This window comes from Vipera berus (genome assembly GCF_964194415.1).
Source record: "Vipera berus genome assembly, chromosome: 5".
NCBI classification, from domain to species: domain Eukaryota; kingdom Metazoa; phylum Chordata; class Lepidosauria; order Squamata; family Viperidae; genus Vipera; species Vipera berus.
In genome coordinates, this window is record NC_138207.1 from 43,564,592 (window position 1) to 43,580,375 (window position 15,784).

The 15,784-nt window shown below is 34.6% G+C and overlaps 1 protein-coding gene across 1 annotated transcript in view; it reads left to right on the forward strand.

Annotated features, from left to right (window-relative positions):
- DGKD (diacylglycerol kinase delta) overlaps nt 1-14,859 on the forward strand; it is a 72,907-nt gene extending 58,048 nt beyond the window's left edge. The window contains exons 24-30 of the mRNA XM_081329538.1: nt 3,386-3,537; nt 3,642-3,753; nt 3,839-3,931; nt 5,182-5,301; nt 6,232-6,346; nt 8,164-8,294; nt 9,589-14,859. Coding sequence (XP_081185664.1) covers nt 3,386-3,537; nt 3,642-3,753; nt 3,839-3,931; nt 5,182-5,301; nt 6,232-6,346; nt 8,164-8,294; nt 9,589-9,678 — 813 coding nt within the window. The 3' untranslated portion in view covers nt 9,679-14,859. The remainder of the gene's footprint in view (nt 1-3,385; nt 3,538-3,641; nt 3,754-3,838; nt 3,932-5,181; nt 5,302-6,231; nt 6,347-8,163; nt 8,295-9,588) is intronic.
- The last annotated feature ends 925 nt before the right edge of the window (nt 14,860-15,784 follow it).

The following is a 15,784-nucleotide window of genomic DNA, read 5'->3' on the forward strand; positions in this document are numbered from 1 at the left end:
CAAAATAAAACTAACTCCATCTCAATTTCCAAACATGCCCAAAGATTTGGATGTAATTTTTATTATATAAATTTTATAAGGAAAAATTGTGTGTGTGTGTGTGTGTGTGTGTGTGTGTGTGTGTATACACACACACACACACACACACACACACACACACACACAAACAAACAAATATATTTTCATACAAAATTAAAAAGGAAAAAGAGAAGAGATGGATTAAACAACTGGAAGATGCTGAAGGGACTTTACAACACTGGAATGAAGAAAAGAAAAAAATAGCTTGGGAATATTATGAGAATTTATATAAGCAGCAAACAGTTTCAAATGATAGGATAAAACAATTCTTGGAAAAAACAGAAATACCTAAAGTACTGGAGAAATTTAAAAAGCTGCTAGAAGGGAAAATAACATTGATGGAATTAACAGAAGCAATTAAAAAACAAAAGAATGGCAAAACACCAGGACCAGATGGGCTACCAGCAGAACTATATAGAACATTGCAGGAACCGTTAGGCAGTGTAATGCTGGAACTCTATAATTAACTTCTCTCTGAAGCTAAGATACCAGATTCGTGGTCGGAAGCACTCATTACCCTGATACCAAAGGAAGAAACGGAAATACAGAAAATAAAGAACTATAGACCGATTTCCTTGCTGAATGTGGACTACAAAATATTTGCATCAATCATGGCCGAAAGACTTAAAAAGTTCTTAAACGAATTTATTCATTTGGATCAAAGTGGGTTTCTGCCGGAAAGACAGATTAGAGACAATATGCGAATTATTTATTTATTTATTTATTATATTAAACACATTAGAATACTATGAAACACATCCCGAAAAACAGATGGCATTGATGCTTTTGGATGCGCAGAAAGCATTTGATAATGTGAATTGGCAATTCATGATAAGACAACTACAGATTATGCATTTTGGGGAGAAATTTACAAATGTAATTAAAGCAATTTACAATAAGCAAGTAGCCAAAGTAATGATTAATAGAGATATGACTGAAAAGATTAATATTATGAAGGGAACAAGGCAGGGATGTCCTCTATCTCCATTATTGTTTGTATTGACACTAGAGATGCTAAATAGAAGTATAAGGATAAGGATATAAAAGGTATGAAAGTTAAGAGGGAAGAATATAAGCTACAAGCTTTCGCAGATGATCTAGTGTTTATCTTGGAGGAGCCACTAGAGACAGGACCTGTATTAATAGAACAAATAGAAAAATATGGTGAGGTAGCAGGTTTGAAGGTTAATAAAGATAAAACAAAAATGTTAATGAAAAATATGACTGAAAAACAAAAAAAAGAATTGATGGGAAAGTTAGATATACAGATTGTAAAGAAGATAAAATATCTGGGGATTCACCTGAAAGCAAGATGTATAACAATTAAAGAAGATAACTATTACAAATTGAAAAGACAAATCGAAGTAGATTTAGATAAATGGGAAAAGGTACAATTATCATTAATGGGTAGGATTGTAATAATCAAAATGAATATACTACCACAATTGTTGTTTTTGTTTTCAACAATACCAATAAGATTGGAAAAGAAATATTTTGAGGGGCTAAATAAAATAATTTTGAAATATATTTGGCAGGGGGAAAAAGCAAGGATTAATTTAAAAAATCCTTATTGGGAATTATATTATCAGGCTGCAGCATTATCATGGATGAGAGAATGGATCTTACTGAGGAATTCTAGATTATTGACATTAGAGGGACATGACTTACAGTTGGGATGGCATGCTTTCATATGGTATGGGAAAAATAGAATACACAGCTATTTCCAGAGACGTCATATCAGGAATTCTTTATTGATTGGGAGAAAATAAAGAGAAAACATACTTGAAGATTCCAGATTGGCTTTCAACTATGGAAGCGTTAATGCACCCCAACATGTTTAACATGGGAAACATTATAAGATATAAAGACCTACTAACAGACACGGAGGAGCTGAAAACCAAACAACAATTAGAGGAACAAGGAATAAAGATGAATTGGTACATGAGAACGCAAATACAATCTAGATATGAAAAAGATGCTAAAATAGATGGTTTTAATTTGGGGAGAACAGAGTTAGATGAAATACGGGAACTGAAGAAAAATGGATTAAAAAATGTATAGCTACTTATTATATAGGGAATTAGAGGAGGAGCGAGTTAATGAGTCAATGATAAAATGGTCAAGAAATTTTGGATATACGATTGAATTAGATAGATGACAGCAATTGTGGGAAAGAAACTATAAATTGACAGTGGCAACAACATATAAAGAAAATATGTACATGATGTTCTACAGATGGCATATGTCTCCAGAAAGACTAGCTAAAACGTTTAAGGACAGATCTATGAAATGTTGGAAATGCCATCAAATACCAGGCTCTTTCTATCATATGTGGTGGACGTGTGCAGAAGCTAAAACCTATTGGAACATAATCAAATCATGGATAGAAAAGATGATACAACAACGTATAGAATTAAGACCAGAAATATTCGGGTATTTTACTAGAGAAATATAGCAAAGAGAACACATATTTGATTATTCATATAACCACTGCAGCTAGGATTGTGTTTCCACAAAACTGGAAGGCACTGAAAGCTCCTCCAGAAAAAGAGGTGATCAGGAAAATAATGGAATGTGCGGAAATGAATAGATTAACAATGATAATTAAAGATAAGACAGAGTCAGAGTATTATGAAATCTGGGGAAAATTTTATGAGTGGGTGAAAAAGAGAATATGCCTAAAAGGTGGCTAATACTAATTTAGATGAAAGAAAAAGGAGGAGATAAGGAGGGAGACCCAGGCGACACTGTATTGCATAACCGGAGGTAGTATAAAAATTTACAGAAGAGAAGGCCAGATTTATAGAAATTTTGATGTAATAGAAAATTAATGTTATCATACCTAATATAGATATTGAAAATCTAAGGAGAGGAGCTGCTCGGATATCACCCCTGAATTGTATCGGAAGAGGAATGGGAGGGAAGAAAGGAGAGGAGAGAGGGAAGAGAGTAGAGGAGGGGGAAGGAAGTAGGAAGGTTAGAGGAAAAGAGGAGGAGAAGTGGGGAGAAACGGGAGGGGAGTGGTGAGGGAAAGAGGAGAGGAGAGGAAGAAGAGGGAAGTAGGAAAGAAAGGAGAAAGGGAAAAAGAAAGTAGAGAAGAGGGAAGAGAGAGAAGGAAGGTGGATACAGTGAAAGGGGAAATGGGCGAGCAGCATCCAAACTTACGAGTATGTATTTACGTATCGCGGTATATGTGTTGACTTGTTTGTGGAAGAAATGGAAAAATAAAAATAAATAATAATAAAAAACCAAATATATTTTCTTCTAAAAAGCAAATGGCCTCTTCTCCCTTTCCTCTCCCCCTTAGGCATTTGAGAATACCCTAAAGTCTTGGGAAGACAAACAAAAGTGTGAGCTGCCCAGACCTCCCTCTTTCACACTACATCCTGAGATTATATCTGAGGAAGAATCAACTCATATCAATCAGTTTTGCAGAGCAGCCGGAGCTCTGATTCACAGGTGAGGCTCTTTCCCGCCACCAGTAGAGAAGATAGCACCAGAATAAGACATCCTAGAAAGGTGGTTCTTCTACATTTCACCTATTCTCTTACGTTTTCCTACAGCATTCGAGAAATAGCCCAGGCATACCAGGATATGGAACAAGAACTTGCTCATGCTGTTAATGCTAGCTCCAAATCTATGGACAAAGTGTATGCAAAATCCAAGTCTACAGAGGTACATTTCCAGTGCATTTTGACTGTCCTATATTGCACTATTGGATTTGCAGCTTCGAGTCCTTACACATACAATCTTTCTACAGGGCCTGAATTGCAACCTTGTAGTAGAAATGGTAAATAATGTTAAAGCCTTGCACAATGAAACAGAACTTCTTCTGGCTGGAAAAATGGCCCTGGTAAGAAATAAATAGCGTGAAATATTTCTCTTTGGTTGTGTTATTTATTTTATTTGTCCTCACTAAGAATATTTTGCTTCATTATTGAAGTACGCTACTAGCCTATAACACAGGACAACACTTATCTCCCTCTTTGTAAATACTAGGTTTGTTATTCTGATGTTGGCTGTGCATTCTTCATAAAGTTAATGGTTAAAAGATGTGTGAATGAGTACCTGTCTGATCTGTCCTTGGATCCAGCTCCCTTGCTCTTCTCCTTGCTTCCATTATAAATTCTGTATTCCGCAAAAAACCACTTGACATTATAAAGTCCATTTTGGCCTCTTTCACTGAAATGTTTGCACTTGCGACATAATTCCAGGAATTGTTCACAACTGAAAGTCGAGCACAAACCCTGCCAACAGACTGGAAGGAAGCAATGTGACAATAATGTGACAGTATTTCTAGCATGAGATCATCCACCACTTTGTAAACATAGGATCTGTTTATAATTGGACAGATGCCTTATAAAGGTGGTTGAGCAAGGCTGCAACATAATATATAGCTCTTCAATTGGTGCTTGCACAGGGAACTATTCTTTACACTTCTTCACACGTTAGCTTTTAGAGGTTTTAATTTCTAAACAAAATGTTACTAAATTGATCTCATGCTATTCAAGCATGTTAAGTGAATTCAAAAAAGGAAACTTGGCTGTAGAGAATGACCATTTAATATTAATTTTCACAAGATCCATTATAAATGCTGCATTAGCAGAAACCTTTTCTAAAATCAGATTTAAATAATTAAACAATGTAAGGTCTAACTTGTTATAAAGCTCATAATGCTGGCCTCTTGAATTTAATGAATTTATTAATTAGTAGATGCAAAACTGATGCAAAGCAAAGAGCAAAAGGGATTGCTGTATTCTTGGACAATAACTCTATTAAGATTTTTATTTTGGTTTATACGGATAGGAAGGTGTGAAGTGTTGCATTGAATGGTTGGGGTAAGCTGGATTTGGTATATTTTTCTTTTCTCACAAAAAAAACTTTATTATGGGCAAAGACCAGCTTTTCTTTTATTAGACCTTTGATTTTTTCCATACTGTTTCTATACCATGTTGTCTGAACATTAGAGTAGAATATTTAAACAATAAAACAGAATAAAGTGTGATATGAATGTACCTTATGGTAGTTCTATTACAGGTTAGACAAGTCTCTGTTTAGATTACAGCTCTTAACTGTGTCTTCATATTTTCATTTCTGATGTAGCAGTTGGATCCTCCCCAGAAGGAACAGCTCCAAGCTGCACTGACAGATATGGACTTTCACATAAGGAAACTAGCAGATATCCCATGGCTGTGGCAACTCATGGAGCCCAGTGATGAAGAGGTAATTTGTTAGAGGGAGTATCTAGATCCGTGCCTGTTGGAAGGTGGTGTTCTTGGAGTGGTTTTTTTTTTAATCCCGGGATGGGGTTGGGTTTTTAATGTGTTTTAACTTATTGTAAGAGCTGTGGGCATTTTGTTTAATCTCTTTTAATTTTTGTATTTTGTCTTTTAATATGTACTGCCCTGTTCACCGCCCTGAGTCCTTCGGGAGAAGGGCGGTATACAAATAAAATTAATAATAATAATAATAATTTATATCTCGCCCTTCTCGGAAGACTCAGGGCGGTGAATCAATGTGCTTAGCAATAGCCTTCATTCTATGTATATGCCTGCTTATTAGGGCTTTCAGGCCCCCCAGCGGCATTTTTACAAAGTCAGCTTATTGCCCCCAACAATCTGGGTCCTCATTTTACCTACCTCGGAAGGATGGAAGGCTGAGTCAACCTTGAGCCTGGTGGGACTCGAACCTGCACTAATTGCAGGCAGCTGGTGTTACTTAAGGAGGCATTAGCCCACTGCTCCACCAAGGTTTTAGAGCCCCAGTGGGGGAACAGCACAATGGAGGTGGTTGATCAAGTAACAACAGATCCCACCTCTCCCCATTCCACCTCCACCGTCACCACATGTCCATAGATTTTAATCTTTATTTAAGTTTTAATGTAGATATATTGTTTATCACTGTAAGCCTCCCAGAGTTACTTTATGGTAAAGTGGGTGGCCAATAAATTTTATGAATGAATGAAAAGGAAGGAAGGATTACTTTCCTAGGTCAAATACCCCTGCAATATGCTAAATTAAATTAAGATTAATTAAATAATTATACTGGTGAATTTTATCAGAAGAGTCTGATAAAATGAATGAACATTGGGGGAGGGGGATCCTATATAAATTGAAAGTCTACAAAAAATATTGTGGTTTCTCTTTTCTATAGAACCAAATGCTGGATTATTCTAAACGCAGCCGAAGTGGCAAATTTCGTCTGGTGAAATTTAAAAAGGATAAAAACAACAAGAATAAGGAGACAAGCAGTAGCTTGGGATTGCCGGGTACCATCTGCATTTCCACTTTGCCTTTTTTCACATCCCTATATATCCAAATGTGCCCATAGATGTCATTTCTGCAAGAAACAATGTCTCCCTTCCGATTCCCTTAATATTCCCTATCTATTTTTCCTTTATGTTAAAACAGGCATTTTACTTTCCTGGAGCAGATTACTGTATTTGTAGATGTATCATACTACTAGACTGAATATTCTAAAATATAGAAACTAAGAACACACTGCAAATAGAACTTAGGACTTTGAAATATTGTACATTTTTGGATGGCCAGAGAAGTTTATTGGAAATTTTGAAATTTTAAAAACTGAAGTGATTGTTGAACCCAAGCCTGCATAACTCCAAACCTCCCCTGCTAGTGTTCCCAGATTTGGTTATTGATTTTCTCTCATTGATTCTCTCCCAGACTTTAATCAAGTCTCATATCTTGTCTTGGGATTCTGCATCTTCATTGGTGCAGCCTGAGGTTTAATCTTCATTGTTGGTATGATATAAACCTTTTCAAATCAAAGTTGAAATGGAATCAGGGCAATCTTTTCCCAATTTTGTATTAGTTGATTTGTTTGCTTATATCTCTCAGTGTTCTATGGAGCTAATGAGATCATTTGTCTTCCCACTATTTTACTAACATTTCAGCATTCTCTCTTTTGCCTTTAGCTTTTTAGATTCTCTTATCCTCTCTCTTATTTAGAGGCTAGTAGAAAGGTTGGATAGCTGGGTATTTTCGTCCAGACATTTTTTTCTCCCTAAACAAAATAGTGCCCATATTATAGATATGTTGATTTGCTTGGTAGATGCAAAGGATTTCTTGGTACAGATGCATGCAATAAGACTTTGTTCACAATGTCTATTTCCTTGATATAAGGAACTAGAAAGACCATGAGTTCTTAAGTTTCCTCTATTAATGAACCATTATATTAAAGAAAAATTACTGATTGGATTTAAATCTTTATTAAACTGTGATACAAGTGTCTAAATCCAAGATGAGTTATGACTAAGCCTTTTACCAAGATTCACAGTCTTTTATTTCTTGGTTAATAACAAATCTAAATGAAATGTTGAAATCTAATAATTTCTTCTTTAATCCAACTTCAGACACATGATTATTATAATGCATGTATTTGAACATGGATTTCCCTGTCAAAAGCTATCTAAGGATGAGTCTCAGAGATTAAACTCTTCAAGAACTGATTACCAAAATGTCCTATGGAAAAAGTCATCTTCAAAACAATTTGTGGATAACAAGATCTGGAACATAGGCTTGTCGAATTTTCATATAGCAAAGGAAGTTCAGACTGAATTTTGTGTCAGGATTAACCAAATATGTTTGGGCTAAAAATTTAGAACACACATTTTAAAAGGTGGAATTTTACATCATATCAATGTTGGTCTGTTTTGATGACAAAAGTAAATGAATAAACAAATCTCCTACATTTTACATCATTTTTTTCCTGAATAAATTTTATTAATATAGGTAGGCCCTTCTTAGTATTGCAAACATCCAAACTTATTAGGGTTTGCTTTTGAGTAAAAAGATGTGGCCCTAATCTGAAAGTGCAAGCTATTGGCAATTCCTTGATCTCAGAAAAAATATTGTCTAATTATCTAGCCTCCATTTAAGTTAGTGTGTCTAACTTTTTAGCTTTTCCTTATTTTGGAATCAGTGAACTATTCTTTCTAAGATATGTTAGTACAGTTTTGCCTTTCACTTTTGTGCTACTTTGGTCTTTGCTGCTGATCATCTTTTTCATTACCTTTCCTTCTGGGCTTTGGGGTACTCAACATCCCTGCTTTTCCATCTCTGACAGTTCACCTCTGGGGAACAGAGGAGGTTGCAGCCTGGCTTGAACATCTCAGTCTTTGTGAGTATAAAGATATCTTCATCCGGCATGACATCCGGGGCTCTGAGCTCCTGCATCTGGAACGGAGAGATCTCAAGGTACTTCCATAAAGAACTCATCAAAATAGCCATTTGCATTTGCCTCTGCTGACTGTGCTTGGAGCTGGTCTGCATACTCTCCGTTCTAGGCGGCTTTAGACAGAATAATTTATTTATTTTTAGGTTAGAAAAAGAGAGACTTGGTGAAATACCCACACCAAATCTAAGGTTATAGAGTATACCTGAAATTCAACATTACTGTATCTCCTAGAATCAACTGCTTGAAATATAGCATTCCTGTATAATTCCTTGATAAAATATATGTTTTATTAAGTCGTAGCCATATTTTAATTATTGCTATGAGGAAATATATGCTATTCTAGTTGGAATATAGTTTTAGGCTAGTACAAGAAAATGAATTTTGGTTCTATGCAGAATTCAGCCCCACTGATAATAGGATTCAGGCAACTGCCAGTATGACTGTCACACCAGTTCTGGATAGATTCACAGCTGTGTGGACAATGAATACCATTATAAAATTATCTTGTAGACGTATGCTTCTTATTACTATCAAGCAGTGGCAGCAAAGCTACAAATATAACAGGAAATTAAAACTAGATCCAAATATGAGAATGGTTGGAAGAAAGGGAAAGTAATAGAAGGGGGACTAGCCATAAACCCCCAAGAGATGGAAATAAATCCATTGGCAGGTTATCTTATGAACAGCAATTCAACTCAGGTAACAAGAAATCTGGGAAGAAGCGGATCAAATCATTCAAATAAACTGCCTTAATAAACTCATATAAATGAGGATTGGTAGTTTATTTTGTAATTTCCAAGGTTATGTATTTATCCCTGGATTAGCATTAAAAATACTTTATTGAGTCTGTGTAGTTCTTCTTTGACTTTGACTATCTGTGTAGGGCTTGACACTAACTAAACATAATCTGCTAAGATTTATCTAACATTGGGAAGATATGATATGAACATAGAAGTATCTGGGGTTACTTTATAAAAAGTGTGGCTCTTATTTGTGTTGAAATTACATGTTTTCTTGGCTCATTTATATGTAATAATTTTTTGTGTGTGTCACTTGGTCAATTTTTGAATTAAGTTTTTTGTATTCCTAGTCATTCCTGTGCAGTTTGCCTGACTGATAATCTGTGCCTCTGAATAATGTCTACTTCAAGCATATTCTGTACTATATCTTGTTTTCTCCAGCATTATGGCTTTATCATTTGGGTTTTGAGATGCTTCTGCTTTATTCTCATTTTTGAGAAGATTCAACTAATATGTATTCTACAGTTGGCTAATTTTTCATAACCTAAGTTTATCCTTGTCATTTTTTTTTCAGGATCTAGGAGTGACCAAAGTGGGTCACATGAAGAGAATATTACATGGGATCAAGGAATTGAGCAAGAATATTCCTGTGACCGAGGCTTAACCACTGTTTTGGGAGCCTGTTTCTACCATTTCTCCTGATCTCTGCACAATTGAAAGCTGTCAGGGCACATATTTCTCTTGTCCCTGTGGAACAGCCGAATAGTATCAGTGTTCAGAGCTCACATCCAGCTTTTTATGGTGCTACTGTTCTGATATGGCATAGAGTGCAATCTACTCTACAAGTCACACTTTGCTAGACTAGGTGTTGCTTGGCTTCCTCAATCTCAGTGTCCTTTATTCAAACTTGGATATTCTTGATGCAAAGCATCTTCCTTGATTCCTGTCAATCAAGATTGGTAAACCAGCCTGTGGATCCACAACTTTGAGGGAGAGTTAAGTCACCAAAGTCAATGCTAAGGACTTTATATTTTAAGAATTGTGACAGGCATTAAGAGTAATGAAAACACCTGTTTTTCAAGCATGCACAATGATAAAATTAGACGTTGAGAATGAAAAAAGGGCATTTGTAAATCTACTATTTAGGAAACTTTAAAAAAATTAATTCACCAATTATACAGTTAATATATAGCCTTTGTAATAATTGCCATAAGACTTAAATTAGGAAGAGACACTTTTATCATGCATTTTCCTGACATGCTTTTTTTGTGCCAGAAATGCATATAACTACTTGTCTAAATCTGCCTTGTTCTTTTCTGGTTCTACTGTGTAATATTCATGGATGCTAATATTTTTGTTTAAAGCATCAGTTCCTGGAGAAACATGGGAAGGACCCAGAAATGCTCCAAGATAGCCAAATATGCTGATCCTTAACAATACTGTTGTTCAATGCATATACACCGGAAAATTAATTCTCCAGGGTTTTTTTTAAACAAATTCTTGCTATGATTCTAATGAAAACATGTCACAATCAAATAGAAAACAGCACTTTATCGTTGATGATAAACATGGCAATTTCTTCCATTTCCCATTGAACACCTCAGGGAGTAAAATCAATATATAATTTTAGGGAAAAAATGCAGTAAAAAGGGATGGATTTCTAAACTTTAACCCTAGAAAAATTATAGCGCTTGCTATGTGTTTCTCTTAAAAATCATGTGAAATCAGGAATGCTTGACTAAATTGTTCTTATCTTGAACAGCCTAACTTTCTCTTTTGACTTAACCAGGCATTTTATTTTCCTTTTTATTCTATGCCGGTTGGGAGTCATCACTCTTCCAAGATCTGCATTTGCAGAGTTCTGTCATAATTTGAGTTCTCATAATAAATTAGCTTTTAAACTTGTATTATACCATCACATCCCAAGGTATTAATTAGTAAGGATAATTTTCTATCTCGGATTCTTTTTTGTTGACTTATTTACTTAAATTCCTTTCTACATAATGGAAGTCCTGAATTTCAAATTTTATGAACCCTGTAACTGCATCAGATTGACAGTATGTGTTGTTAATCTGTCTTATGTGGTATTTGGGGTATCTAGTATTGTTTATTTGAAGCTGGTTATTTTTTTCCTAAGGAAGAAAAGAAGTGTTAAAAAGTGCCATGATATACCAGAGCTTTCAATCTGACAGTTTAAGGTTTCTAGCTTTATTGTATTTTTTGTTTTATAAAAAAGCATAAGGTGTTCTGTTTCGAGGGCAAAAATACACGGTTGGATTGCTCAAGCTAATATTTCTTGGCACTTCATTAAAACGTGACCCATAAAACTTGAATTGGTCCATTAAATTTCAGAGAACATGGGGAAATATAAGGAAAAGAATTTACCCTAGCAAGTGCGTGTGTCAGAAGTCAGAAATTGTATTTTTAATATCATACTGTGAAATGTGAAAAAACATTAACAATTCAGGTGTAAATAAAATCCCTGAATTTACCACCAACAAATTTTATTGATTAATCATCTAACCATATCAAAAACCTATAAAACCAGTACAGAAGGAACAGGTATAATAAATTGTTACCTCTGCAACACCCAATCTGTTCTAGATAGTCTGTTATCTTTAAAATGGCTTTTGATATAAAAATTGCAGTATTGATAATAATATGCAGGTTTCTGCTCTGCAAGAATAAGACCATTTTTTCTGGGTGAGCCAGGTTTTTTTTAGTTTTTAAATAAATATCTAAGTAAATGGCCCTTTTTGCAGAAATATAGTTTGCAACCAAACTCCTGTACTCATCAAAGATGATGAAACCATACTATTTAATAGTGAAATTTTAAGGACATAGCACAGACTTCACATGAAAGAATTGTCCCTGTCCCTAGTTATACTTATCAAAGGGATTCCATTGGCAGGGACAGTTAACTGGATAAAATCTATTCGTGTTGCTTTAATCTGTTTATATTTTTTGCTCCTGAAAGACCGCTTTTGAATTCATTGCAGGTATTTGTCAACTACAGCAATGTGCAGTACACTTCCATGCTTGGTTATTTAAGAAATAAATCCTCGTTGCGTGCATAGGATTCCCACCAAAGTGTTTATTGGGTTTAAGCTAAGTGAAATTATTCACATTTAAGTTAAGTGAAATTATTCACAGTGGTTTCTCACGAAGTAAAATCCCACTGATTTTACTTCTCCAATAGGAACTAAAATGCACACATTGCTGGTTGTCCCTTGAAAACCTCTAATACCTGTATTATTTTGAAACTGAGTATTATTTAAAAGTGAATATAGTATGAATGGTAAATTAAAGACTGTTTACACAAAACTTTTATCTTAACAGATATTTGTGTTGTAAAAAACAAGTTTTTATAAGTCATTTGATGTGTGTATTGTTAACCGTGAAAACTGTTCTACAGGGGAATTATAACTATTGCAGTGATCAGACAAAAGCATAGGGAAACATTTAAGTCCTGTACAGACTTGGGAAGAAGGTATTTGTGCCTTAAGAATATAAACATGCTATTTATTATTTAATTTATACTGTCGTTACCGTGAAAGCATCTCTTGTTTGTACATATTTTGCAGCTGATTGTTGTAAATATAATGTTCTTGTATATAAAGACAGTCTCTTTCTGATCTTGCTGTAAATAATTGATTTGTTGCTATAGTAATTAGAAAAATAGTGTTTAATATGCCTTATTAGTAGGGATAGAAATACAAATGTATTAAGTAAAACTGACCTTAAAATTATGAAGGATCTTGGCAGTATAACTATGCTTGAATGGCATCTGTAATGCCTACCAATTTATGGGCAAAGGCAGATCCTGGGGGGGGGGGGAGAGAGAGAGAGAGAAACTGCCTGAAACCATAGTTGTAGTCCTTAATATGTTGTACTTAATGTTATGCATTTCATTAGATGTGTATCTATTTTTCATCTAAGAAATTAAGTAATATTTATCCTTAAAATACCACACAAAGTAGATTAGCTTAAACATGGTAAATGTAATTTTATAATTTGCTTTATTATTGAGATGAAGAACACAAAGTATTTTAAAAATACAACAACAAAGTAAAACAAACAGAAAAGTGTAAGTTTGGTTTTAAGAAGAATAATAAAGATCCATAATAACTGTAAACCCATTCAAGGAGTAATTTATTAGGAGAAAAATTTTATAATTTTTATAAATTATAATCGTATTAATTGTTCATAGGCAGATTATAGTGAATTTCACTGTTAAAGTGGGAATTTTTAATTCAGATGACTGACATGATTTTCTGTCTGACAATTGCAGTTGCAGGTTTTCATATATTTTCCTAGATAATTCTCTGTACTTTTTTTTCCTGTAGAGAAAATTGTCTTTTACTCTTCTTTTTTAGACATCTTAAATTAGAAGAGGAACAAATATTTCAAAAAATCCTGAACTGGGCACTTTAATATCACATTTTGGATTACAGCCTCCAGGCATCCTAGCAACCACAATTTGTTTAGAAACACAAAGGTGCCTTAATGAATGGTCTCCACTTTAAAATCTGAGAGAGAGAAAAAGAAGCTGGACTTACAGTACTGCATTCCTAACGTTAATCCTTATAATACAGTACAGTACATGAGTATATCACAGGTTATTTTTTTAACAAGTGTCTGATAAAATGTGTTTTTTCTCCTCTCTTGTGGTTAAAAAGGAATAAGATACATTGTTGATAACATTAAGACTTGTGTGGTGTTCCTCTCCAAATACTTGCATGGAGATTCACATTCACCTACTCGGTACTGAGGGCTTTTTTTATAATTGTTGTTTTAGTTCTGCTATGGACTGAATTATACATAATGTAATTTATTCATTTTAGTGGTATGGTACAAAATCTAAAAATAATGCACAACTTTATGGGTGCTATTGGCACGCTAAGGCCATAATTTAACAAACTGGCTTACCATGTTGGATTCAGGTAATTTCAGCCAAAACCAAGCCATTTGGTCTATCGTGGAAAATAAGCTAATAAAGAAGCTCCTATTCTTGCAAACAGTGATGCCATTTCTTAGCTCATGGTGAGAAAGTAGTCACATAATTAAACTTGGTTGTCTAAATGTTATAAGACACCCATCACTATCATTTTAACTAGAACAATTACATTCTTGTTTCATAACATACCTAGAAAGAGGAAATAGGCCAAAGTACTGAGGTTATGATTATTAGGAATTGTTTAATTGATTCCAGTTCATATTCTTGAACTTCCTGAGAGACTTAATGGGACATGACTCCTCAGGCCCAGTGTATCTAATAATGTCATCTGCTTTCAGGATTCTGATATTTTCACCTGAATAAGCCAATGTGCTGCACTTTAATGCCCATTTTGGTTTGTCCTTTTATTGCATAGTGGCTGACACAAATTGCTCATTGGTAAAGGATCAGTAATATAATCTAGCAAGGGATCCTGGTCCCTCACATAACTAAGGCTTCCATCATAGCCAGTAAAGATAGCCTAAGGCATGGGTTGTAGATTCTTGATTTTGGAAGGAAAGCCTGTTGATTTTCTCTCAATGAATTGTATCAAATATTGTCCTTATTTCTTGTTTAAACAAAGGATATTTCTGGGAAAGCATGGCGATTATGTGCATCTCATAAGCAGTGAAAAGTTTCTGAAGTTGCAGGCTTACTCAGTGTTTCAATTTCATTGGAAGGCTATACCATACTGGCCGATACAGATATAATACATATATATGTATTCAGGGAATTTATAGCATTGTTTACATGTAGTGTAGTGTACTGGATTCCTGTTCCAACTGATTGCTAGAATAGTTTTATGCAAAATCTGTGTTTGCACCTTCATTTACTTCTAGCTTATGCTGAATAAAGGTAGACTAACATACTCTCCTTGGCTTCTTGTCATAAAATCATAATACAAATAATTTTAAGGATGTGTAGAACAAAATCTAACCAAATGAGCTATTAAAGCAGAATCACCACTGTCAAGTGCCTTTTGCCTCAGCATTTATGGTAAGTTTTATTCACAGAAATATTTTGTTACTAAAGATTTTGATTTGCTGACTTGATGGCACATAATAAGTAGTCAAGACATGGATATTCTCCATGATGGTTTGTATCTAACCTGGTCCTTGAGGTCTTCCAATGGTATATCCATTGCCACTGCATTAAACATTACAGACGACAAAGACACCTGCAACATTAATTTGTAATTACTATCATTCTTTCCCAAATCTCAGTTTTCCCATCCTGCTGGCTGCCATTTGCTTTTCATAACTGCAGATACATTGTTTCTACCTTTGCATAACCTCAGATTGGAATTTTTATTTAAAATAAATTGCATCATGGTAATAGATAACATCACAACACTAAACACATCTGATTGGCTGGGTGGGATGTCATTCAAAATAAGGCTAGAGCTTTCTGAATTTCTCATGTAGATTAATTCCAGGGAGCAACAGAATACCATGGAACCACTTAAGAAAGCCTTTAACAATAAATTCAAATTTTGATAATGGAGAAATATGACAAAGTATTTGAAAGCAGTGAATTGTTATGGGGAATGAGGATAAAACTTTTAAGTAGCCTTTACCAAACTGGTGCTTCCTGGATCATTGTTTCTCAACCTCAGCAACTTTAATACGTGTGAACTTCAGTTTCCAGGGTTCCCTAGCCAGCCCCATAAAACAGTCTCCATATTAAAGAAATTGTACTCAGATAAACTATTTTACCATTTCTGTGATGACACTATGTACACCTGCAGCCTTAGCGTCTATTAATTTTGAGCAAC